The sequence below is a fragment of the Coptis chinensis genome, chromosome 8, assembly GCF_015680905.1.
Source record: "Coptis chinensis isolate HL-2020 chromosome 8, ASM1568090v1, whole genome shotgun sequence".
NCBI lineage: Eukaryota > Viridiplantae > Streptophyta > Magnoliopsida > Ranunculales > Ranunculaceae > Coptis > Coptis chinensis.
The window spans coordinates 83,795,006-83,820,740 of record NC_141463.1 but is presented as its reverse complement, the minus strand read 5'-3'; the positions used below and the strand labels follow the sequence as shown (position 1 = coordinate 83,820,740).

Below are 25,735 nucleotides of genomic sequence, written 5' to 3'. Positions count from 1 at the left end.
AGATCGACGGGGAGTTTAGTTGCTATGGAAAGAAGAGTTAGAGAAACAGAATTGAGTGTGAATAGCTTGCAGGGTAGCCATCGCTTTTTAGCACGAATTCCAGCTACGATATCACAAAGCATCAATAGCATGCACACCAAAGAAGCTGCAGCTATGTATAAACCAATAACAGGCATAGGTGAAGGGAACTTAGAACCATCTACAGTTCCATTGATGCAACCATGGTTTGCCATTGTTTCTCAGTTGTCTCACAGTCTGAAGGAGTGAAACATGGACCTAGCTCTCCTTTAATAATGGCAATCGGAACAAGTTTTTTTTCTTTTTCCTTTTTTTTAGGTAAGCATTACTTTTATTGATGTATGAAGCAAGGTATAACTTTTTTTTTTTTTCGATATTCGAAGCAAGGTATAACATAGTGCACACTGCACATATGAGGGAGATTCTCATACGAAGGATACATAAGCATAACTTTTATTGATGTACTAGCCATTTGGCCCGGCCATCTTGCTGGTAAAGTGATATATGCTGGTAAAGGGGAAAGTTACTTATAAACTGATTATTCTCGATGGTTATCAGTCCTTACAAAACTAGTTAATGGCAGAGATTGATAGAGTATGCCGCGTTAATTTGGTTCGCTCCCACCCCTACTATGGATTCAAGAACTCGTTGGAACACGATTCGTATGAATTATATTGGGTCTGCCTAAAAATATGACAACTCTTGGAGTCTGTCTTAAATACTCCTCGAGCAATTTGACTTGAGCTTCAGCAAAAACACCTTATGGTATAACGTTATAAGAAGAATTAGCTTAAACTTACTGAAGGATTTCAAAACTTAATTATACTGAAGAATTTCATTGAAAAGTTTGTATGATTTTCCTTTCCTTCTTACATACTAAAGAATCAAACAATAACAATCAAAAGAAAAGGTCATTGTAAATCCAAGTTCTCAACAAAAGAATCAACTAATCATACAAGATCATTAGTAACTCTTACACATGGTCATCATCCTGCCCTGAAAACAAATCCTTACAAAGCTCCCCATAAAATGTACAAACCAAATTAATAAAAACAGGACACTTCAAATGCTTCCAACAATATAGAAGCTCTTCTACATCCATCATATCCCTTAACTTTCCTTCTTCCACTATCATTTCTACTAAATAGTTCTCAAAACTACGACATGCATCTTCGACTTCTTCTTGACCCTTAACATCCCTTTTAACCATCCCATTAGCTTTCAAGTAAGCAGGAGTTAAAGGTGATGGAAAGAGCAACTTTTCAGTCCTCCCTTCTCCCATACTTACTAGCTCTCCAATATCTTCCAGCCTTTCTTTCTTAGCACGAAATGACGATAGTACCGCACGTATTCCCTTCCTACTACGTGTTTTTATAGTATTGTGGTGTCGACGGAAGCTACTGAGGGGTCTTATAGAAATGTGTTTTTTAAATTTGAATAATTGTATCATTTTTTTCCAAGGTTTGAGAAGCTTTGCTTTAAAGACAACTAATGACTTTGTTTTCATGTTTGAATGATTGAGGGAGAGCTAGTGCTGTTAGGTTGAAGGAACAAAGGGAGGTGACTTCTGTTGGTTTAGTGACTTCAGTCACTTTGTTTGGCATGTGCTGAGACTCAGATTGTTTTGAGATCTTTTCCAGAAAAAGAAAGAACAAAGATAGTCATCATGAGACGTTTGATAAGATGGTTTGTTAGAGAGAAATAACTTTGTTAGAAAAGATGGTAGATTAGAGCTTCAACAAGTTTTCTTCAGCCAAGAAAGCTATATGTTTACTGTTTAGTAGTAGAGTTCACGTCTCATGATTGAACATGCTGCTGACCACGTTTTATTTATTTATTGATATGATAATCATTAACGGAGCGGTGTATATTTTACATCATTCCATAATCAAATTGGTTATGTGGAACGATAAACGTTGAATCGCTCACCCCGTGTGACTACAAGTTTGCATACCCACAGCAAAGATTCAGGAGCTCGAGATTCATGGTCGCCGTAATTATGTTATCGATTCAATTTCAATCTGTATAATCGATCCATGGGGCTATGTCCAAGATTTGAAAATTAACTAAATGCCATGAAGTCATGAACTAAGTCTCGGCAAGTTAATCATATTGCATATTTGTTGCTAAACTGTTTAATCCGAACAAGATTTGGTCAATTAAACAAACTAGGTTATTGCTGTTGATGCAGCTTTTTCCTCTGGGTAGCTATCATCTCAATCCAACTATAGTAAAAAGATTGGTAATAAACATGGATGGCATTTTAGCAATCCATAGCGTGATCAAATTCAAAAAGTTGGTATGTAATTAGCTTTGTGAAGGTATACAGTGGACTAGAAAACATCTTTGGCATACACAAAGTACACAACTCTTGCTATGAACAATTACAAAAAGCCAGGCAGCGTCAGAAGATCACAAGAAAATGACACTACAAATTATTTTAACAATAAACATATGAAGGAACACAAGAGTACAGAATAAGTTGAACATAAAAGACATACAAATTCAGATGGGAGACCCGCTATAACGAGGAAACAAAGAAGTCAATTGTTCCCTTTAACGCTGTAATGAAGGCATCAACATCCTCTGTAGTGTTGTAGAGGTGGAGACTAGCACGTGCACTTGCATTAATTCCCAAGTACCGGTGGAGAGGTTGAGCGCAATGATGACCTGACCGGATAGCCACTCCATACTGAAACAGGATAACATAGAGAATCAGAAACTTGTAGGTAATAACATGTGTTACGTGTAATTATCCATAATAAGAATGTGTTTTACCATTCATATATACACAACAAAGTAGCTCTTAGGAGCATATGAAAGACATAATACAAATATGAAGAGACAAGTGCTCTCCAGTCTCCTCGAAGGATATAATAGATATCTAGAGACATATGTACTTTCCTTCGAATCATTTGAATCATAGCTATACACCGCAAACAGTTTTGACTAAGGAGAAAGGTAGCACACAAAAAACAAGTGTTCTATTTCACCAAATTTGAAAAAATTCACAATCTTACCTCCTGATCAAGAAAAGTTGCAATGTCTGTCGGATGAATATTTTCGACATTGAATGAACAAAGAGAAGCACGACAGACATGCTCTGAAGGCACAGGGCCATATATGCGAACATTGGGAATAGAACGCAAGCTTTCATGAAGATATGTAGCTAACTCTGTCTGCATGGACACAAACAAGGGAGTAACTTTAACAATGTTCTCTCAAGTTTCTAACCATAAAAGTATGATAAACCTAGAGATTTTCCTTCTTCTTTCCTTGTTTAATTTCAATCCCATAGCTTACATGGATCGATAACAAGAATTCAAATGAAAATTAATGAAAAGACAGCCAACTACAACAAGAAGATGATTTGGCCGACACATTCCAATAGGATGTTCTCAAATCCTTAATAATCAATATGCCAACAAGGCAACATCACTTCACTAGCCTACAAGCTAAGAACTGTTCTCACATGCCACACCACTAAAAACATATAGAGATGAAAGAAGAGAGAGAGGACGTGGGAAGGACTTGCTCACCTCATAATCATGGATCTTTTGCATGCCAATCCCTGACAAATAATCAATTGCTGCTCCAAGCCCTATGACCTCCCCAATTGCAGGCGTTCCGGCCTCAAATCTGGTACAATTGAGCAAATAAAAATCCACATTGGAGATTGTTTATAAGATCACACATTTTCTTGTTTCTATTTTCTTTCCTGTGATTTATGACTCATAAGTCTTAAGTAGGTGAAAGCAAGGTTCGTTACAGTATCGACGCTCAAGGTTCTTCCTAAGATAGCTAGTGTAATATCCCGTTAAATTATTTCAATTAATTAATTAATTTACTAAAACCAAAATTTATTAGCTTAAGTGTTATTTTAGTTTTGGGCTTGTAGTAGTAGTTTAAATTGTTGGGCTTATATGTAGTAGGCCTAAACCGGTAGACTAGTTGAACTCGAATTAGTTGAGACGTGAGAGTCTTTCTTTAGTGATATTCTATAAATACATGTTTAGGTTGTATTATCAAAAATAAAGAATGAAGGACAATAGCTTGAGCCGCCTAGGAGGAAAACTAGTGTTGATATGTACATGTTGTGTTGGATTCTAGCAACAAAGGAGAAAGGCAAGTACCTACTTGCTGTGCCACTTTTCTACCTCTAGAATTATTAGTATAGTCAAGTCAATGTTGGTGTCATGTGTTTAAATGCTTACTATGTATGGTATTTAGTTTGGCCGGTAATTTGCATATATATATATGTCAGTCTTTGTTCACATGATAGTTGTTAGTCTTGTACTGTACTTGGTCTGCTGTACCTCTATGTTTTTCTGTTGCTATCTAATACTTGTAAATATAATGTGCTTAATTCTTTTTGAGTAAAGTCAAGTAATTTCATGCTTTTGTATGCATGTCCTGTGTCCACAGTCCATACATATTACTATACTTAAGTCCTTACTTAGACAATAAATCATGCTAGTGAGTACGTCTAATATACCCTCATGATGTTAACTTTAAAGAAAAGAAATGAAAAGTTAGTCCTTGTTCAGTATTTTAGTCACATGAAATAGTCTATGAGAAAAGTCTATATGTATTCATAAGTTAATGTTCTTGTTTGAAAGCATGTAAACCTATGCCTAGTTGAATACACCTACTTTCATGATACTGTTGATGCTTGGCTTTCACATGTTGCCGTACTTATCTCATATTCATGTCATGCCATGTTTTAATGAACTTGATTGTGTTGACTTTACTTTATTAGTAATTGATCCAGGAGAAAGACTAGAGTTGGGTACATGATATTTCTTTATATGTATGATTAGACAAATAAAACTGCACCTTTCATTTTAAGTGAGATGTTTATGACTCTAATGAATTTAATGTTTCAATGTGAGTCACTTAATATGAAATTTCGTTATATAGTATTGAAATATTGGTATAGTTGAATTTGTATTTTTCGCATTGTCGTATGTTGGCAATGTTGAAAAAAACATAAACTAATAAGAATAATTGGTTAATGGGAAACAGTTAGCCGTATTACTCAACCAGTTGATAGCATGATATGGTGTGCTCTGGACACGACCATTCATAAAGACAGTTGGGGGCATTGTGTAATTTTCCCAATACCATGTAAAGTAAAAGAGAAAATATTGTGCTTATATATTCAAACCGCATGTTCTAGACATAATGAGTAGATTAGTGTTCATCTTGTTTTGTTTACTGGCGTCCTGTGATCACATATTATATTAACACATATATAAGTGTAACTGATAATTCTTTAGTTAGGATTGTAGTGCAGTCTGTAGTGTACTTGCTGGGCGCATTGATTTATGCCCCTATTTATCATTTTTTTACAGGTGAGCACCTTCTTAGAGTCTTGGTATGATCTGGAGTCCAGTCAAGTCTTAGTTTAGTTGTTTTTGTTTTAAATATTATTTTTCTGCTTTAAGAGACAAATTCAGTGTCAAGTTATTTATTTTAAATCAAGTTGTAATAAACTATTTATTCAGCAAGATTTTGGTATTTTTGACAGTTAAGGGAAGTATTTTGGATTTGTTTGTATTTTAAAACATCTTTAACTTTATGGTTAGACCTGGTGTGTCCCAGGCTTTGTATACTTTTTCATGTAGTCTCGAGATATATTCCTGGAAGTTAGACAGGCCTGCTAATAACTAGAAATATATTTTTAGGGTGTCACAACTAGCTAGCTAATACCTAAATTACTTGGAAACTAGATTGTCACTTTTTAAAGTTTCTAGTGACAAAACCTATTTATGATCTAGTGGATGAGAACCTTATTAAAATTGATTTCTTATCTACTAAACAATCATGTAAACATTATCTTCTATATGATTTATTTTATTTTGAAAAAAATAAAAATATAATAAAATTACAGGACATCAAACATGTTAACATGCATTAATATTCTGTTACATAACAGACTTCATCTTGTCCCAGGTAAACCACGAGAACTATTTTAAGAAACTTTAAAAGGTATATCACAAGGTTTTTAGTAGATTATCAGACCCTGTAGATAATAAATACTTGTGTAGGCGTAATAGAGAACAAAAACTGGCATTTAAAGGAAAAGAACAGTAAAAGTTCTAGAAGCGGGTCTTCAAATTAGCACAAAGATAGCAAGCATGTGATATCGTCAACGGAAAAAAATGTTATATTCCTGTTATAAAGTAGATCAGATCATAGAGTCTTGTTTTAGAAATTAGAGTTTCTCGGTTACTGATCAAAACCTGTTTACTTCAGGAGTTCAAGCAATCAAATAGATACACGAAAATGCATAGAAACAGACCATTTGTCCAACATGGGGTAGGCACATGAACAACAACAATGATTAAAGCATAAACTTGGTTTCAGTTACCTAACCCAAAGGAAATAAAATAAGTATGTGAAAGCAAAAGGGAAAAAGGAAAAGTTAACTAGCATTTAACGACCACATAAAAAGACATCTAGAAAGTCAAGGATTTCAGTGCTATTTTACAATTAAACTATGTGACTCGTCAAATAATAGGTTCTAACACAATTCTAGTGATCCCATTTATAGTTTTATTGTATGATGATAGGCTCCAACATTTATTACTGTTCTAAAATGGCACTGTAAGTAAACAGCTGGAGTGGAGGGAACAAAATCTTTAAACAAATTCATTAACCTGGAAGGAGGTTCCGCATAAGTAGAATAATCTAAGAATACATCAGAAATCATTTCGCCACCGCCTAGAACATAAAAAAGCAAGTTACACATTGTGGTAGAACCAGCTTTAAACTTGAATATCAGCTAAAATCCCTTACTAAAAGAACCCTATTCTCAAAAAGAAATTTCAGTCCAAGATTACCTAGGAAAGGGGGCATGCCAGACAAGATCCCACTTTTGCCATAAAGGAATCCAGCGCCTGTAGGCCCACACATCTGAGACATGTTTAATACTTAATTTCATGTATGGATAATCTTTGGGATGGAACATAGTAACAACAATTAAAACACATGTAGAAATAAGTGTCAAAAGCCTATCTTGGATTATAGTTTATACGAACCTTGTGCGATGATGCAACAAGGAAATCGGCATCTAGATTTTGCACATCAACCACCATATGTGGAACACTTTGACAAGCATCTACAAGTACTTTTGCCCCAACATTGTGAGCCCAACTTGTAATATCCTTAATTGGAAGAACAGAACCTAAAAACACAAAGATAATTGATTATGAAAAAATGTTCAAACAACAGATCGAACTAATAACTTCCATCAAATGCAACAAAGTATAGAATCAGTCCTGTTCTATTTAACAAAATAAACAATGGAAAACGCCTAGTTATAGTTACAATGTCTCGCAACAGATGTAAATCAACAAAGAAAATGCATGAGAAAGGAAAACAGAATAGTTTAATTTGAGAAAAAGAACACACCTACCAAGAGTGTTGGAGACATGATGAGTGACCACAAGTTTCGTCTTCTCTGACAGCATTTCTTTCAACTTCTCGATATCAGGAACTTCTTCTTCAGTTAAACTAACAAATTTGAGGGTTGCACCAGTCTTTTGAGCCAAAATTTGAAAAGGAACTATGGCACTGTGATGTTCAGCAATTGTAAGTATGATCTGCATGAAAGCAAGAGAAGATTTTAAAGGAGACAAGAAAAGTGCCACAAGCTGAAATGCTATGGTAACCAGTAAAAAATAGACAACCAAGTACAAATATATACCTCGTCCCCAGGTTTTAAATTCGATAGGCCCCAAGAATAGGCTACCAGATTCATAGCTTCTGTCGCATTTCGTGTAAACACAATCTCTGTAGACTCTGATGCATTAATGAAACGAGCCACCTTTATCCTTGCCGATTCATATTCATCAGTGGCTCTTGCACTAAATTGCAGAGAAAAATTAGTAAGAATTTTTAATGAAGATTATTTTCAGTAAAACCTCTTGTAACAACAATGTTAAAAGGGGTCACAAAACTGGGAGGTAGCAGAAAATAAACACACTAGATTACATAAGTACCTCAAGAAATGAATACCACGATGCACATTGGAATTATAGGTTGAGTAATAGTTATGTAAAGAGTCCAAAACAGCAGTAGGCTTTTGAGAAGTTGCAGCATTATCCAAGTAGACCAGTTTCGACTTGTTCACATTCTACAACAAAACAAAACAAACCCATCTTAATAAATAAGCCACACACAAGCTCCAAAAACACTCATGAGCTTTTTCTATAATGAAAACAGTAACATTGTCCAACTAAAAGACACTTTATTTACCCATAACTCTTTTCAAACGTCCTTAGTTTCTAACTTTCAATACTAAAACAAGTCTAAAACCAATATTCCACTAACAAAGATGCAATATTTCACCCAATGCATTAAAAACTAAGCTGTAAAACATTAAAAAAAAAGGTTGATAATACCTGGTGGAGAATAGGAAAATCAGGTCTAGTAATGTGCCCAAGAGAAAGACACGGTTTTTCAACAGCAATATCTGAAGAAGCAGTTGCAGCACAAGAAAAGTTTCGAAATTTTGAAACTTTTACAGTAGTAGTAGTAGTAGTTGTAGTGCTTCGAAGGGTAAAAGGGGTAATTAGTTTGAATGAAGATGGTAGTTTTAATACTACTCCTTCCATTGTAAACAACAAGAAGAAAATTTTACAGAAGAAGAAGAATGAGGTGTCGTCTGGTAGATAACAAAGAAAAGAAGAAAAGTAAACGGTTTGATCCACAGATGCAACGGGCCATAAGCCCAACCCGTTAATCTGGCCCAAAGTTATTGGGCTTCTATTGGCCCAGTATATGTACATCTTCCTCATTGTCCTATCATTTCAATAGGTCATGCCACATGCCACGTCCACCACCATACACCACTAAAAACTTCTTAATTTTTACTATACCACTTGGACATGATAAGCAAAGGAAATTTTCTTGGTGAACATAAGCATTTTGAGATGAGGGCTCTTCCCTTATCATCTTCACAACAAATTTGTCCACCATCAGTAAGAGTGGCCCAATGTATTTCCACACATGGTTCTAGCAAAAGTTATACATTTAGAGGAGTTTGGGCTAAATCAGAAGCAGAGAAAGAGCCAGAAGAGAAGAAGGAGAAAAAGAAGCAATCCCTGTTTAGTAGTGTGACTGAAGCTTTGGATTTTTCTCAAGTTAGATCTGCTGAAGATGCTCAACTTATTGAGGATGCAAGAGAAACTACTGGTTCTGGAGGAAGAATGAACAAAGAACAAGTAAGCTCATGCAGCATATATACCATACTAATGCATGCACATTTCATTCTTATTAGTGTAAAAATGTTATCGGTTTTTGTACTTGACTATGTAGTTCATAATATCCCATGCAGTATGGAGCACTTCGCCGCAAAATTGGTGGGACTTACAAGGATTTTTTCAAGTCATATGTCGATGGTAAGTTTTTGAAAGAAATTGCGAATTGCCAAATTGTTAATGGTTTCTTTTGTTTCACTTGTTAGAGTAACACTAATGATTAAATTCCTAACTCTGTGAGGATTTATAATTATTTTTGTTTATTTAGTGGATGGAGAATATGTTGAAGAAGGATGGGTGGATAAGACATGCAGGGTGTGTAAGAAAGATACAAGAAATGAACCAAGGCAAGTCGACAACCTGGGAAGATATGTTCATACTGCTTGTTTAGAGAAATCCAAATCAGGCAACTTTTTTACAAGATTGTTCTCAGGATAATGGATAGGATTTTGCTACTATATTCAATACATTATACAAGAAACTCAATATGCAACTGTAACACTTTAATTCATTGTCTTTCTCAAGTGAACCACTGATAAAATGTCTAACTCCAAATTTGTTAACTGATCCATAATCCAAACCCAGGGGATTATAAGTTTAGGCTACAGGATTCGGAGTCGATGTTGGATCCAAATTTAATTTCTGATAAGATACTGCAGATTGGTTTAATAGATTTGAAAGTCCAACTGTTCGATCTGTTCAGCTCCATCAACTCAATAGTTTTCCAATGTATAAATGCATAATGTGGTTTGTGGATAACCTTTTGTGGTTGACTTCAGTTTGTTCTTACGTTCTTTGTTCAGTTTGTGCTAAAAGATGGTAGAAAAGATTATAGTTTTTTAGATTTCCACCCCCATCAACTTTGCCAATTAGACTTTCACCCCGAGTTCTTCCATTATTAAACTACCACCCCACAGCACAGCATGACCAAGTCAGCCCGCTTTGACTAGATATCATCCAGTTAGGCAGTTAGTGCATGTGCAATATCAATTTCATCCCTCACTATATAAAATTACCAAAATACCCTTTGACCCTCATAAGACCAAAACCAATCCAATTGTCATGTGGTGTCATCACAACCATTTAATCAAACGAATATAAATATTTTGCCTAAATGACACCGATTACCCCTGCCCACCTAAAATTACCAAACTAACATCACTCATGTTGCATCAACCGCCACATGTCATCATCATCAACCGCCACGTTTATCATCATCATCAACTGTCACGTGTCAAAGGGGGCTGACTTGGTCATGCTGTGAAATTCGGGGTGGAAGTCTAATAATAAAAGAACTGGGAGTGGAAGTCTAATTGGCAAAGTTGCTGAGGGTGGAAATCTAAAAAACTGAAAAGATTATTCACATCTCCCAATCAAGTGAGACCAACTCAATTCTTGGAATGAAACAGGAGCACGTACGCACACATACAAGGTGGTTATTTATGTTAGTCTTTACTATCCATTTCCTGGAGACTCACAGGCTACACCGCTTTGTATGCTAGGAGCCTAAAAATTGTAGGAAGGGCATTTAGAACTTAGAAGAACATTTTGCGCACATATAATCATCTAAATGATTTTGCTTCTGGACACTGTTCAAAGAGATACAAACGTCTCTATAAGGAATACAAAACGTGAATGAAAATAAAATCATATAAAAACATAAAACTATTTGTTTTAGTAACTTGTACAACTCTTAACATTCAATCAATGTGAACCCTGGTTCAGGGATATAGATGCGAGCATTTTAATCAAGAAAAAACAGAGGAATCACAATTTACTGGTTTAGGGAGATCTAACAGACTAACACTCAAGCATGTCCACATGCAATTGGCATGTTTCAAGTATACTGTCCTTCTCCGTTTTTATGGATTTGTATAAGATAAGAAGGATCCATAATGTTGTCAAGCATATGTCTAATATTAATGCCAATGACCAGATTTCCTGGAGCTTAACTTCAAAGCCAAACATCTTTAGAAACTCCCTCAAAATGGTCGTCAACTATCAGCTACTTGCACTTGTTTCAGGCATGGTTCTTCTTAGTCTTAGGCTAAAATTAGCAGGTGAGGAGATGGGCTGAAAGTCAGAAGAACAGCCTTTGATCATTTACTTGAGAGTGAAAAAAATTGACTAAAGTCCATGGCTTGTATGGTTGAGAAACTTTGTCACAACCATCAGGCCGTGAAGGCGTGTGAACTCAAGTCCAACTTGATTTTCATTCTAATACACACCCCAATCCCAACATATTGGGAGCAGTCTCTGCCCCTAATTAACATGTTCATATACTTCTACGCAAGTTCATGAAAAGTATAACTTGTTTAAATTGGGAGATTTCATTATTAAATTATTTTGTATGCTTGATTAGGTACTATTCATGGACTATTAATTCTTTTTAGGGACTACAGTAGATGCACTTATATTGTGTTCTCTCCTATAGGTGCTTCCGATATTGGAGTATGCTACGAAATGCTTGACGACAACGAAATGGATGCTAAAAACTTGCCTTTGCCTACTGAAGTTGTGTCCTTGTACCAATCTAATCACATTGGACGAATGAGACTATACGAACCAGACTCTTCGATGTTTGAAGCTCTTCGTGGGTCAGGAATCCAAATATTATTAGGAGTCAATGATGCAGATATAGAACAACTTGCACAATCTTACACCGCAGCAAATGATTGGGTTGAAAAGAACATTCGTAGCTACTGGCCTGATGTCCATTTTCGTTATATTGCTGTGGGAAATGAAGCTATTCCTAGTAGTTATGCTCCATTTGTTCTACCAGCAATAGAAAACCTTCATAGTGCACTAAGTTATGGGGAGCTTTGGCAAAGAATTAAGGTCACTACAATAATTTCTCCATCAGTCATGGATGCGTGTTTCCCACCATCTGCTGGAAATTTTTCAACGAGCACTATAGACTATTTAGCACCAATAGCTCAGTACTTGGAAGGCATTGGTGCACCACTTTTAGCCAATGTGTACCCTTACTTCGACTACGTGAAGAACCCAGAGGGAACACCTCTGCCTTACGCATTATTCACAGCTGACAACGATATTTTCACTGATTCTGGAATGGGATACCGTAATTTATTCGACACCACCATTGATGCACTCTATGCATCTTTAGAGAAAGTTGGTGCAGCTAAACTCCCAATCGCAGTGTCTGAGACAGGTTGGCCATCAGTTGGAAGCAGCAGCGCAGCAAGCACTTGTCAAGCTTTGGTATACAACTCAAACTTAGTTAATCATGTCCTATCATCCCAAGGTACTCCTAGAAGGCCAGGGGTACCAATTGAGACATACTTATTTTCAATGTTCAATGAGCGAAAAAACTTGGGTGGGATTGCTGGTGAGAGCCAGTTTGGGTTATTTGATTCTGACATGATGCCAGTGTATCCAATATTCCATTAGATAATTTTAATGGATTGAATATATTGTATATGGTTTAATCAGCCAAATAAAATCAGATATCTATACACATTGATATCTGTGGATCACTATACAAAGATCTCCACAGGGTGTATAAAAATGTAGTTATTTTTGTGCGTTTTGACCAGAAAATGTGATGTAGGACAATAAGGATAACCCTTGTCCCCCCATCACAATGTCACATAATCCATACGCCAATACGAACTTTCAACTCATAATAAGGCAGATCTAAAATAATTCCAACACCGTCGCACCACAAGTCCACAATGACCACTTCAAACAGACTTTAGGTGGGTCAATAGGTTAAGCTAGGAGACCAAGTGAGCAACCAATAATAAAGCTTTCGATATCATTAATCATTTAATCTTGGCTGTGTGACTGTGTCAATGATAATACTGTTGAACAGTCTATGTGAATTATGAATTAGTGAATTAAGAAGATAATACTTTAATTAGCGACTAAGTAAGGACCTCAACCTCCACGTCACGTGCCATAAACTAAGTTTCTTTATCCTTTATTTTTATTTTTTTTCCTTTCCCTCAAAAATTTCATTTCTCTGTATAACAAAAAAAAACGAACCGACCAAAGGTTTTTCCAGACATCATCTCAAATTCGTAAGTTTTATTTATTTATCTCTGTTTTTAACATTTCATTTGCATTTACATTTCATTTGGCGACAATTTAAGAAAAAAAAACTAGGGTTTGTAAATTAAAATGAGAAATGAAGAAATTGATAAAGATTGTTTTATTTTGTGAATAGGAAGAAGAAAGGAGAAAAGGGAATTAAGGTATTGGAATAATTGAACCTTAAATGTGTATACTTTGCGTAGTTCAGAAGTGGTCACGACGTGTCGCGACCATGTTACCTTGGTTATTATTTCCATTATTAGGATTGTGGGTGTTTTCACATTTATTACCACCTGGTTTTAGATTTGAGTTTACGTCACCAAGGATTGCTTGTGTATTGGTATTACTTGTTACCATTTTCTGGTATGAGGTTTTAATGCCGCAGTTGTCGGCTTGGAGGGCGAGGAATAGTGCTAAGTATAGGGAAATGAGGAGGAAAGAAGCTATAGAAATGCAGAAACTTAGGAAAATTGCGACTAGGCTTTGTCGTAATTGTTTGACACCGTATCGGGATCAGAATCCAGCTGGGGGGAAGTTTATGTGTTCTTATTGTGGCCATGTTTCGAAAAGACCGGTGTTGGATATACCTGGGAGTATGGGTGGAGAGGGTGGTGGGGATGGGAAGAAGAAGGAATGTTCGGGGATTAGTTGTATTTTTGGTTCTGGGGGGTCTGTCACGAAATTGGGTTGTAGGGGAGGGAAGATTGTAAGTGATACTGACGATCATTGTTTTGCTTCGAAAGTTTTTGGTCCGGCTAATAGAATTTTCTTGAGGTTTAGGCGTTTCTGGAGAAGTATTTTTGGGTTAACTCCGGATGATGATTCTTCGTCAGATGGAGACCACGAGGACATGATGTTTAAAGAGGGTGAAAATGGGGGAATTTTTCACGAGAGCAGAGGGGAGAAGGCACGCAGGAAAGCTGAAGAGAAGAGGCAGGCTAGGTTAGAGAGAGAACTTTTGGAGGAGGAAGAGAGGAAACAGCGCGAAGAGGTGGCAAAGTTGGTGGAGGAACAGAGGAGACTGAGAGATGAAAAGATGGAAGCTGAAAAACAGTGTCTCAAGAGTTTAATTTCTGAGAGGGAAAAGTATAGCAAGCGGGAAGCAGATAGAAAGCGTCAGGATGGAAGGAAGGATAAAGATAAGGGGTCTAGCAAAAGTAACTCAGACTGTGAAGACTTTGAAAAGAAAACTGCAAATGCATCTCTCAAGAGGAGTGAGAGTGAAAGACGGGACCATCTGAAAACTGCAAATGTATCTGTGAAGACTCGTAACTCTGATGTGGGTCATGTTTCCAAAGCCAGTAGCAACTCACATAATTCTAACAGGGGAAATGGCACCAGATACCTGGATCGTGTGAAGGGTTCGTTTATGTCTTCCTCTAAAGCTTTCGTTTTTGGGAAGGGTACTAATGCTTCTGCTAGTGTTACTTCAAAGCCAGGCAATCATATGGGTTATGTAGACCATGTGCAAACTGCCACCAATAAAAGAGATGTACATTCAACCGAACATGTACGGGCAAAACTAAATGGAAATGGAGATGATAAGTTCAGCAGTACCATTTCTTACCAACATGTAAGCCATGTTCTCAGTAATCTTATATTTGATATTATTTCTGTATATTTTCATTGGTTGATAGTTACTTATGAGCTTACAGCCTTGATGACACCAAATGAGCTCTTATAAGGTCACTGGCAACACTGGCACCTAATGGGCATGAGATCTTCTACCTTTTGGATCCTCTGATCATTAACCTGTGCACCCAGCTCATTCTTTGAGTTGTTAGCTACCTGACATGCAAGCTACACTTCATACCACAGATAATTAGCGTTTGACTTTTGAGTGTAAAAATATGCTTTAGGAGCTTGTGTCACTCTTGCCAGCATTGTGTTTGTTGTTGTGCCCTGAGAAGATTTTATTGCAGAAATCTTTATGACCGATTTGCTGCTGTGCTACATTACATTAGGCAGTTACAATTATATGTTTTTCCTCATATGCCCATACTTTAGGCATGCAGTATTTATTATGGCCTCAGTTCATTTTTTGTCTGCTCATATTCAGGTTGCCTCAGAAACGCAACCACGAACAGCCCCTAAGAAATCATGGCGGCAATTATTTACTCGTTCGCCTGCTGTTCCCTTATATTCTGCAGAGAATTTCACTAGTGGATCAAATCAAAATTTCCAAGGCCTAGCTGAGAGCTCAGGTTTACCTCGCCAAGCATCACCATCACATCCATTAGCTGACCAGATCAGTTTTGGGCTACCATTGCCTTTCAGTCTATCTCCATTTCCTAATGGTTCAACGGGTAGTAGTCCAGTATCTTCTTCTGTAGCCGAGCCAATATATCCTCATGTTGGAGAACCACCACATGATATTACCCCTGAAGAATTAGATGTATTTGAAGATCCCTGTTATGTTCCTGACCCAGTCTCTTTACTTGGCCCAGTTTCTGAGTCACTCGACAATTTTTCATTGGACCTTGGTGGTAGGTTTATGAAAGATTCAAACTTGGAGAGGCTTCACGGGCTAAAGAGCATATCTCCTTCAGTGGAAGTTGGTAAGCCATCTCCAATCGAGGCCCCTGGGTCACGACTAAGGTTTGTTGAGGAAAGGCATGCTAACTATAGTTCATATCCAAGCTCGCCAAAGACCAATATTGTGAATAATTCACCTTTCAGTGGATCAACTAATGAAGATGAAGATGGATCATGGAAGATGTGGAGCACGCCTCCACTTGGTCATGACGGATTTGGTTTGATTGGTTGCAATGCCAGCTGGCTTTCACCTCCAGGAAAGAACACAGTGAGGCAGGAAGAGGTACTCCATCCCTTATCCCACAAGGCAATGATGTTACATTTTTCTAAGGAAAATGGAGTTCACTCTGGTTCAACTTCTCCACAGAGAATTCAGGTTGGGAACTCTCAAAATGGTGGAACATTTTCTCCTCTTGGTCCTGGTTCAAATGACATTGACCCTTGGATGCAACGAAGTGCCTTTCAGCCGTTGTCAGGGGAGCGACAGGACCATTTCCCTACACTTAATCCTGTGACTTTTTGTGGTTCAAGCAACTCATCATCCATCTATTCATCTGAACTGTCTCCAGTCAGTCGTTGGCCCAAGTAAGTAACACATCCTTTGGTCCCTTCTTGTTTTAGACAAATTATTAAGTGTATTGTTTATTGGTCGTGGATCCTACATTGTTTTTCAATTTTCATGATGTCTGCTGTCTGTGTTTACTGTTTTGCTTACAAATTAGGGTGAAATGTCTTATATTTTAATTTTTAACATGCTGGACTTGTTTAGATGCATGGTTTCAGTCATTTGGTTTGTGCGTGTTTGTTTTGGTGCAAGTTGCAAACCTGCAATTATTAAGTAGAACAGCAGAAGAAAAACAACATAGTAGAAAATAGCTGTGGTCAAGAAAGTCCCTCAACTATAGACAGTATTTACTTCAGTATTGATCACTTTAATTGGGCAAGTGGAGGAACAATTTTTATTGTTCTTATATTCTGTTTTTTGGACGGTTGTCAAAGTATGTTCTCGAATGTGCATCAACTGAAGAACTATGAACAATTGATTAAAAATAGCTAGGTTGGATAGGAGTGTGATTCCTACCACTACGTTAACATTTGAGAGGATTGTATACACGTAACTTAAGGATACCAGATCACCCGTGCGTGCGAATATGCTGCCCCACTTAAGGATCAGTTTCCAGGAGCAAGTCCAAGTTGTGTATCTTTCGGGCTTTTCTTTTCCTGAAACCACTATGTCATAAAATAGAAAAGGACCTCAATGCTCGTCAATTAAATTTCCTTCCGATGCAAATTATCCCTGTGCATCTAGTTCACGCTAATCCCACCTTGTTTGACCGGTTTCGAGTTTTGCTTTGTTCTCCCACCATAGTTTACATTGCCGAAGAACATTAGGCTCCATGATTTGATGTTTTGTTGTGATAACATTGTGATAAAAGTCCATGATGTTATCTGATTATTTGATAGGGTGGGTGTTCTAAGTTATTGGCAAAGGTGTGTATAATCTTCTCTATCACACATTATTCAATAAAATTATTGTTTTACCAGGAAATTAAAACGTCACTTTGCCGAAGATAGAAGAGGAAAACCTCTTAAACAGGCTCATAGCAGCTTACGCGACTTTTAGAACTCCAAGCTTAAAAGGGCTGTGTCAGACACTCAGACAGTATCTCTGAAGCTCACTTCTGTTCATAGCTAACTCCTTGAATGGAATTCAACTATTTTTGGTAGTACTTTTTCATTTGTTTTTGAAGGTTTTGTCGGCAACCTTGCTTATTAATGAAATAATATATCTTCCAAGCAAAAAGAGTAATATCAACCATTAGTATTTGTTCATAGGAAGTTCTTTATCCTACTTCTTGCATTGGGCCATACTTGTAGAGAGGGACACCTTGTTGGGTACTAGTAGAGCAGGACGCTTTGTTGGGCACTTGTATAGAGCCATTGATTTGCACTTTTCTTTACTGTTTTTTTTTTTTTCGGGGCTGTTGATCTTTAATTTCCCTTTTGTATGTAGGATATCTCATCCTACAGTTTTCTTCTTCAATATCGAAATAATACATAGATACATTTTACAGTGCTCCCTTATTCACTCCTATGGCAAAAGATTTTTGATGTAATTAATCTCCCCACCGTGAAGATCATCATCACAAAAAGTAGCTAATCTGAATATGTCAAACCTTGTCAAAAGAATTGCCAACTGTTATATGAAATCTCAAAATTTGAACACAGCTTTTCTCATGATTAGACCTATTCGAATGAGCTAATTTTTTGCGAGGATGATCTCCATGGTAGGGAGATTCGTCTCCACAAAAAAAATCAGCCACAACGTATGCCCTAGGTTCCTTTTCCAGAATGGGGTGACCCTATCTATATTGGTGGATAACTATCAAGAAAAAGGGAAAAAAGGGTTCAAGGAAGCAAAATTATTGTCTAGAACAAGTCCTTTGATGGGATCTATCTTTTGGTTAGTTGTTGGCTCTTCCAACCCCTTGTGATTTAGAATAGATTTTTTATTATTATCAAAATATAAATAAAGTAGGACCAGATTTCCAAGAATACAAGAACACTTGCAGAAAGAAATTTCAAAAGATGTTATCCTCATTACAGTACTTAACTTATCTACCAATATAGAATAGCGTCTAGTGAATTATGACAGTTGATGCTTGGTGGTACTTTTTTAATTTCTTCCTTTTCTTCTGCTTCTGTTTCTTTGCCTGGTTTTCTTTAGTTCTGCTGTATTGTATGGATGTGTCCCATACTGAATGGGTTTGATGTTGAACCTTTAGTGTTAACTGGGCTACTCCTGATGTGTGAATGGAGATTTTGTGTTTCCTGATGAAATATATTGGGTTGTGGTTAGAACTGTAGTTTTGAGATCAAGTTACCAAGTACATTCACAAAACAAGTACTTGCAAACACTAAGAACAAGTTATAAATTTTCTGGTAGAAGAAAATTGTAAATAATATAAAGCGAGTTGTCACATTGTTGGTTATATATTTTTTTAGACGAGCGTACTTGAAAGGGATCTGTTTCGTAAGCTTCTATGCTATTCTTGGTGTTTCAGGAGTTCATAGGAGCCTTACGATGTACATTGTGTCTCTGTTTTATTCGTTCCCCCTCTTGAGCGATGTGACTTGCTAGTTGCTATTACAAGAGACTTCATTCTAGGTGATCCCGAGTCATACCCTCACCACCATCTTGTTAGCTGGATTAGAGTCTGCTCTACAAATTTTTAGGATTGTGTAGTGCTGTAAATGTCCCATGTAATGAACCATACCCTCTTGACTTTTGAGGCTGTGAAGTGTTGATAATGAGCTAGACCATCTTTAGAAACAGTTTATTGTGTCCATACATGATTGTTTTCTTTTGGGTTGGAGTTACCTATGATCTCCTTCTCATATATAGATCATTTTAAAGAAATATCTTATTCCAAAATTTTCAACTCTGCCAAATGTAACTTCAATTTTGAACTCATTTTAACAATGAGAAAAATTGACAGTGCGATGTTTCTAAAATTTTAAACCAATTTTGGTGGGAGTAGCAATTTCTGATTTGTCTGTTCATTGTGATATTCTATAAATCTAGGAGATCATCTTTACCCATGCTAAATATATTTGGCCTTACGGGTGTAATTTTCAGTTACAATATGGGTTGTCTGACACAGGTATGGCTTTCATTCTGAAGTACCGTTGCAGCAGAGTTCTCCTTAAAAAGTCGGAAAACAATGATGTTTTGCATGTGTAAACTAGTAAGAGTAAACTTCTGTGGTTGAGAAGCTCTTGTGAAGGATCCTAAGCGTTGTATGCAATCCATTATAGTAGAAGATATTATTGACACTTTTTTGGAAAAAAGAATTTGGAAATTAGCAGTGTAGGATTGCTCATAAGTACATAAATGACTCAAATTGACATGCAGTAAATTTATTTTGGTTTGGATATGGAAGACTATTAGAAGATGGATGTATCAAAAGGATATCATGGTTGACTCCAAAAGCTATGTTGGAAGACATATTATTGACACCATATGTCCTGATTTTACAAACATTTGGATAGGGAACAATTTCACTAACTGAGATGTTTTGCTATTTTATGACGGAACTAGAATTAGGGAAATGGTAGTGACTAGTACTTCAGTTGACTTGCCAGTTGCCACTATTAATTCTGTGTCTGTAGAGCCACTGATCTTAACCCCCCATCAGCCTCAGTCTTGAACTTAAATTGGTATTTAATTGCATCCATCTCCTTCAAGAAACTGGGTGACAACAAAATCTTGTTGGGGTCGACAGAAGGGAAAGACAAGCGAACATGCACATATGTAACACTGCATGTTCGTGACGCTTTATTTGGTAAAAAGAGTGAGAGGCTTCTGCAGTTCTTTGGAGTTTGGCTCTAGAAGAGGGAGGGAGGCAAAGTAGGATAAATATTGTGCCTGACAATATTGTATTCTGATTGAAGTTATCATTTTTCAAATGTTATTTTTCTGTATAGATTTTATAGCTTGTGTCAATATAAGAACTGGTTGTCTGTGCCCAGTATTTAAATGCTTTTCCTTCATTCTTGTTTGATAAAGTTTCTGTATGAGAGAAAGTTCTTGGATTGTTAAGTTACTGTATTATACTCATACTTTCTTGTGATTCTTTCTATCTCGCAGAAAGGACTGTGCTGTAAATGGTTCAGGTGAAGGCGATGGAAACCTGTCCGTGGCTAGGCCTCATGTTGGGGGTCTATTTTCCACCCCAGATGTACAGTCCCTTTGGTCATATAACTGAAAAGAAAAAGAAACATTATAAACCCTCATATTCACATCTAAAGCAGGCATCCTTATTTTGGGAGAGTATACTGGTTGCCTTGTATCTTCTTCGAAAAGAAAAGGGTCACTTACATTAGATTTAGGTAGATACATGGCTTGCATGCCTTCTCTCAGCCAGGTAGATCACATTTCAGATACTGTTGGATGGGTATTGTCCAGAAACGTTGGACATGATGCTTGAGCCAATGTGTCATTCACAGTAACTTTTTGAGGGAAATTCATCTGCACTCATTTTATCATAATGTGGAGTAGTTGCACTAATCTACATTGTGGTTTTGGTCCTGTTTCAGTTTTTCCAGATGTAAGTTTATAAACGTAGATCAACTTGTTCTACTACTTTGCCTCAGATGCAACTAGGAAATCATGTCCAGCGGCTTTGATCAACTTGGGCATGGTGGACTTCGTTTCTTGTGGTGCTTTGACTACTTTCCTTTCATTACCAAAATAAAAACAACGAGGCACAATTTACTATGTTTTGAAAAACCAATTGGCTAGTAGTGCTTACACAGGTAAATAAAAACATGATCGATACAAGGCCAAAACACAGTACTTTCAGGAATTAATAAATTGGTGTTTAATTCTAGTCTCAGCCGATTTTGTACAAGTTTTCCACTTCTCTTAATCTTTCGATCTCTAATCTTTTACATGTAAAAAGAAAAGAAAAGAAGTTTCCATTCCATTTTCCATTGTCGTATTCATACTTCAATATCGTGAATTCATACTTCTATGCACGGATTAAATAAACAAGGGATCCCAATATACAAATTGATAAATGTAGAAATAAATCTTTAATCACACTAAACCAATGTTCAACGTTAGTGCCTAATCAAGAAAAAACAAAGATATAAACTAAAGGGTTAACCAATATTATCCCTTCATTAGATGGGAAATTAGGGTCTTCCTCCTAAACACACAAAAAAAAAAATCAATTTTTGTTGTGTATATTTAGAGAGGACACCCTAATTTTCCAAAAAAATCCTAATTGGCTCATCTAATAGGGGGTAACACTAGTTCACTCTAAACTAAATAAACAGAAAAGATAAATATGAAGACAAATGAGTGAATGACATTGGGCAAGAATCTTGAGTAGAAATGAGTAGCAACAGAATCTTGTAACAATAATAAGCAAAGCAATGAGCAACTGGAATAATGGACTATTGAAATTTGAAAGTGGTGGTTATAATGTGGGATCCAAACAATTAAACATGATTATATGTCCATTATTTGTGGGGATGGTTATATGAACTCCGCTCTTAAAAATAGACCTACAAGATGAATTGATAGCTAATTTCTTATGGAGATATATATCACATTATGAGAATATTTCGACAAAAATCAACTCAATTGAATATGTTTAATTTTGTCAAAAATTGTTATGAAATTCAATATTTTTGGGCAGTGATAATTTTGTAACATTCTAAATGATTTTTGATAATGTTGTACAACTTCAAATAAACTGAATTTTTGTGAAAATGATATCGATTGTGTGGAGAACATCTTCACAAAAATCAACTTTCAATTTGTAGTATTTAATGGTGGAGTAATTTTAGAGTTATTTTAAAGTGCAGTTCATATAACCACCCGCTTATTTGTGCTCATAATTAATGGTAAAGTTCCACATATAATCCACCGGCAGAACAATGACATGTGTATTGTATTATTGTATAACGGAAAAAAACCACGCCACATGATGATTAAAAACGACAGGTCATGATACGATTCAATGTATTTTTTTCTCAAATTTTAGGTTTGTGAAACCACTTTCTCATGGAATGGAATGGCATAGTTCATTCGTGCAAAAATAGGCTTCTGAGACACCTTTGGGAATTGGGACCACTGAAGAACTGGCCATGCCACCTTGGTGATCGACATTGGCAATGGTCTAGATTCTAGAAGGAAATGATTGTGAAACTCTTACCTTGGCCAGCCTAAACTCCTAAAGTGTAATCAAGATTCAAGAAAAGATATATTTTTCAGTGAAGCATCAGTTGGCATCATGCATTATTCTGCAACAAAGTGAACAAACAATGTGTGTTACTTTTCATTTTCCCAAAAAAGAATAAGATTATCTCGTAGGCATCGTGCATTTTAGCACTTTTCATTTTAACTAAGCGAACAAACAAACAATGCGTGTTGCCTCTTAGCACTTTTCATTTTCCCAAAAAAAATAAGACTATCTCGTCAAGTCACATCATTTCACATCACTGTGGATTTTCTTCACATAAACCTAATGTAATCTGCAAACTGACGAGAGACGGAAAAGGCAAAGTAAATTTGGTAATTCGGATCGGATCGGATTAAGGGTTTTGGTTCGGATGGCAATATTTTTTCAAATCCGATCCAATTATTTTTCGAATGGTAATTTTTTTTATAAATTTTTTAGGATAATCATTTTTTATCCCGTTACATTCATTTAGTTAGGGGTGTGCATGGGTACTCAATTACCCGAATCGAATCAGAACCGGAACCATTTATAGCGGGTCTTGGTCTTAAAATATTAGATCCATTTAAAATGGCTCTTCAAGAACCGATCCGATAAAAGAACCGAAACCATTAAAACCGAATAGTCAAAAACCGATAGGTACCCAAATCGAAACCGGAACCGATTAGTTTGATTTTGATATATAGAATTTAGTATTATATTACACTAACTAAAAACAAACCCAAACATTATTATTATATATAGTCTATATTTGTTAGGTGTAAAATTATACTAAATATATATAACATTTAACATAATAGTAAATGTATGTTATTAAATGCATCTTTTATAATATTACATTAAATATGTGTATTATAAATATTAATAATAATGTTTACTTGTCTACGTCTATACGTATAGTCGTATACTATGAATTAACTTATGCACTATCTATATTAACTAATGCATGAACGTGTACGTACTTGATATATTACATGTATATATATTAAATAATGAATATGTGTAATGCTAACTAACAATTGTGGTACATGTGGTATTTATACTATATATGACGCATTACGTATAGTATAATATACATATGTTCGATTTAAAATATACCCATACATATAATATATGAGAATGTATTTAAAATTTTTAGATAACTTTCAAATATTATTATTGAATTTCGGACTATTATTTCTTATGAGAAGACAAAAATATCGATAACAAGTGTTATAGTCGCCGTAAACCAACTTTTATATCGGTTATATAACTAAAAATAATAATTTTAGCAATAAAAATGTATAACCCGATAAGGAACCGAAACCGGAATCAGAACCGACTTAATTAATGGGTATGGGTATGGGTTTTCAAAATATAAGAAAAAACCTGAAAGAACCGAACCCGATAGGAACCGCTAAAAATAGACCCAGAACCAAAATCGGTAAGAACCGACCCATGAACACCCCTACATTTAGTAACTATTTTGAAGATCTTTTAACACGTTCATTCAACAAGTTTTTTTTTCATTACATATTAATGCAATAATTTAGTAAATAAGAAGATGAGAGAAATTAAGATATGTGCTAGAATGACAATATTGATTTTTTGAAATTGTGAGAGAGACAATGTTCCACTTTTATAGGGTTTTTATTTGGTTTGTAAACTATATCTAGTTTTAATTTAGTAATTATATGAAATAGACTGCTATATGTTAAAAATACATCTAATTATGAACGAAAATTAATCGGAAATCAAATTAGATTGGATTTTGAAAACACATCCAATTCCGATCCAATTATTTTTCAAAAAAATCAGATATCAAAATTTCAGATATCATAACACAAATATCGTAGTCGGAAAAATATCATATCAGACTTCAGAAAAATTAGGTTTTCGGAGAAAAAAGGACACCCTCTAAAGCACAGATGCACCTACTAATGGGCTGTGTGTCCGCGTCAGATGCGGTCAATATGTTCAGGTTGCAGATTTTGACCCAAAAAATTAAAATAATATTAAAAAATTCAATTTTTTCAATTTTTTTGTTTTGTTAAGACTTATGACATATTTTTAAATTTTGATTAGGAAATATTAAAGTCAGTTTTGTAGCTATTTATCTTTAATAGTTTTAAATTTATAAATATTAATACATTTAATTTAGTTTTTAAAATTTAATTTATATAAAATAAAATTATAAATATTAATTAATTTCGACGTCTTTTGCAGCTTTTGCATCCTACCATTTTGAGATATAACTAAGTCGAACACGTCGTGTCAGTGTCCGTGAAATATAGGAGGCATCCCTCGTAAAAGACATGGCTGTGATTACTGCTCATAACTAATGTTTTGCAGCCACTAGTTTTTGTCCTAGCCTGCTAGCCACCCTTTAAAGAATGTTTTTCTGTCACCATCTTGCAAAATTTCAAGTGAGACAGTGAGACACCAGAACCAGATTGATTTATGGGTGATTTATTAGAGTTCAACAGGGCAACAGGCTAGGGTAACAACTAACAACCAGGGCCCAAAATATCGCCGAGATATCCGATATCTCGCCGATATATCTCGGTAAATTGGTACACCGATATCGATTTTTCCGAGATATATCCACCGAATATTGAACCCCTTTTTTTCCGAGATATATCGGAATTTCCGATATGAAAGTTTATATCGCCGAGATAATCGATATTTCCGAGATAATCGATATATATCGGTTGACTTTTTGACCAATTGTTAATAATTTAATATTGAAATTTCCGAAATATCCTATATATCCGAGATATATCGGCGAGAGATCCGAGATATCCGAGATATATCGGTAGATATCCGATTTAACTTTGGGTCACCAATAGGATATATCCGATAGGATATATCTCGGCATCGAAATTTCCTAACAACTACCAAAGTAAATTGATCTTTATTTTGAATTGATCATCACTTCGGTATAATGGTATATCAATTATCAACAATAGAAAAATCAGTGCAAATCCATTTGAACAATTTTCAGGATGCAACGACCAATGATTGAACCAAGGAGGCAGGGAGCGACCCCCAAAGATTTTGAAAAATCTCACATACTAATTTAGTAATCAGCTATGAATATACTGGTTTCATCGCTCATGCAGTCATGCA

The 25,735-nt window shown here is 35.8% G+C and overlaps 3 protein-coding genes and 2 pseudogenes across 4 annotated transcripts; 3 read left to right on the top strand and 2 right to left on the bottom strand.

The window, feature by feature from the left end:
• Positions 1-822: 822 nt before the first annotated feature.
• Positions 823-1,785, bottom strand: LOC147483628 (transcription repressor OFP17 pseudogene; annotated as a pseudogene). Its single transcript, XR_015205174.1, has one exon. The product of XR_015205174.1 is annotated as a transcription repressor OFP17 pseudogene (transcript).
• Positions 1,786-2,305: 520 nt separating this feature from the next.
• On the bottom strand, positions 2,306-8,683 carry CPNIFS (chloroplastic NIFS-like cysteine desulfurase). The gene is made up of 10 exons (XM_086577807.1): positions 8,427-8,683; positions 8,025-8,158; positions 7,730-7,889; positions 7,439-7,625; positions 7,062-7,207; positions 6,864-6,936; positions 6,681-6,744; positions 3,558-3,657; positions 3,039-3,197; positions 2,306-2,710 (listed from the first exon to the last, which is right to left on the bottom strand). The coding sequence occupies exons 1-10, from the start codon at positions 8,637-8,639 to the stop codon at positions 2,540-2,542; spliced, it is 1,407 nt and encodes a 468-aa protein (XP_086433933.1). The 5' UTR covers positions 8,640-8,683; the 3' UTR covers positions 2,306-2,539.
• Positions 8,684-8,839: 156 nt separating this feature from the next.
• On the top strand, positions 8,840-9,795 carry LOC147483626 (potassium transporter). The gene is made up of 3 exons (XM_086580643.1): positions 8,840-9,248; positions 9,362-9,425; positions 9,553-9,795. Exons 1-3 carry the CDS (start codon positions 8,913-8,915, stop codon positions 9,720-9,722), a joined length of 570 nt encoding a protein of 189 aa, XP_086436769.1. The 5' UTR covers positions 8,840-8,912; the 3' UTR covers positions 9,723-9,795.
• A 1,929-nt stretch (positions 9,796-11,724) lies between these two features.
• On the top strand, positions 11,725-12,732 carry LOC147483625 (glucan endo-1,3-beta-glucosidase pseudogene; annotated as a pseudogene).
• A 456-nt stretch (positions 12,733-13,188) lies between these two features.
• Positions 13,189-21,018, top strand: LOC147483624 (uncharacterized). The gene is made up of 4 exons (XM_086577735.1): positions 13,189-13,327; positions 13,474-14,913; positions 15,400-16,460; positions 20,527-21,018. The coding sequence occupies exons 2-4, from the start codon at positions 13,525-13,527 to the stop codon at positions 20,642-20,644; spliced, it is 2,568 nt and encodes an 855-aa protein (XP_086433861.1). The 5' UTR covers positions 13,189-13,327; positions 13,474-13,524; the 3' UTR covers positions 20,645-21,018.
• Positions 21,019-25,735: the final 4,717 nt, after the last annotated feature.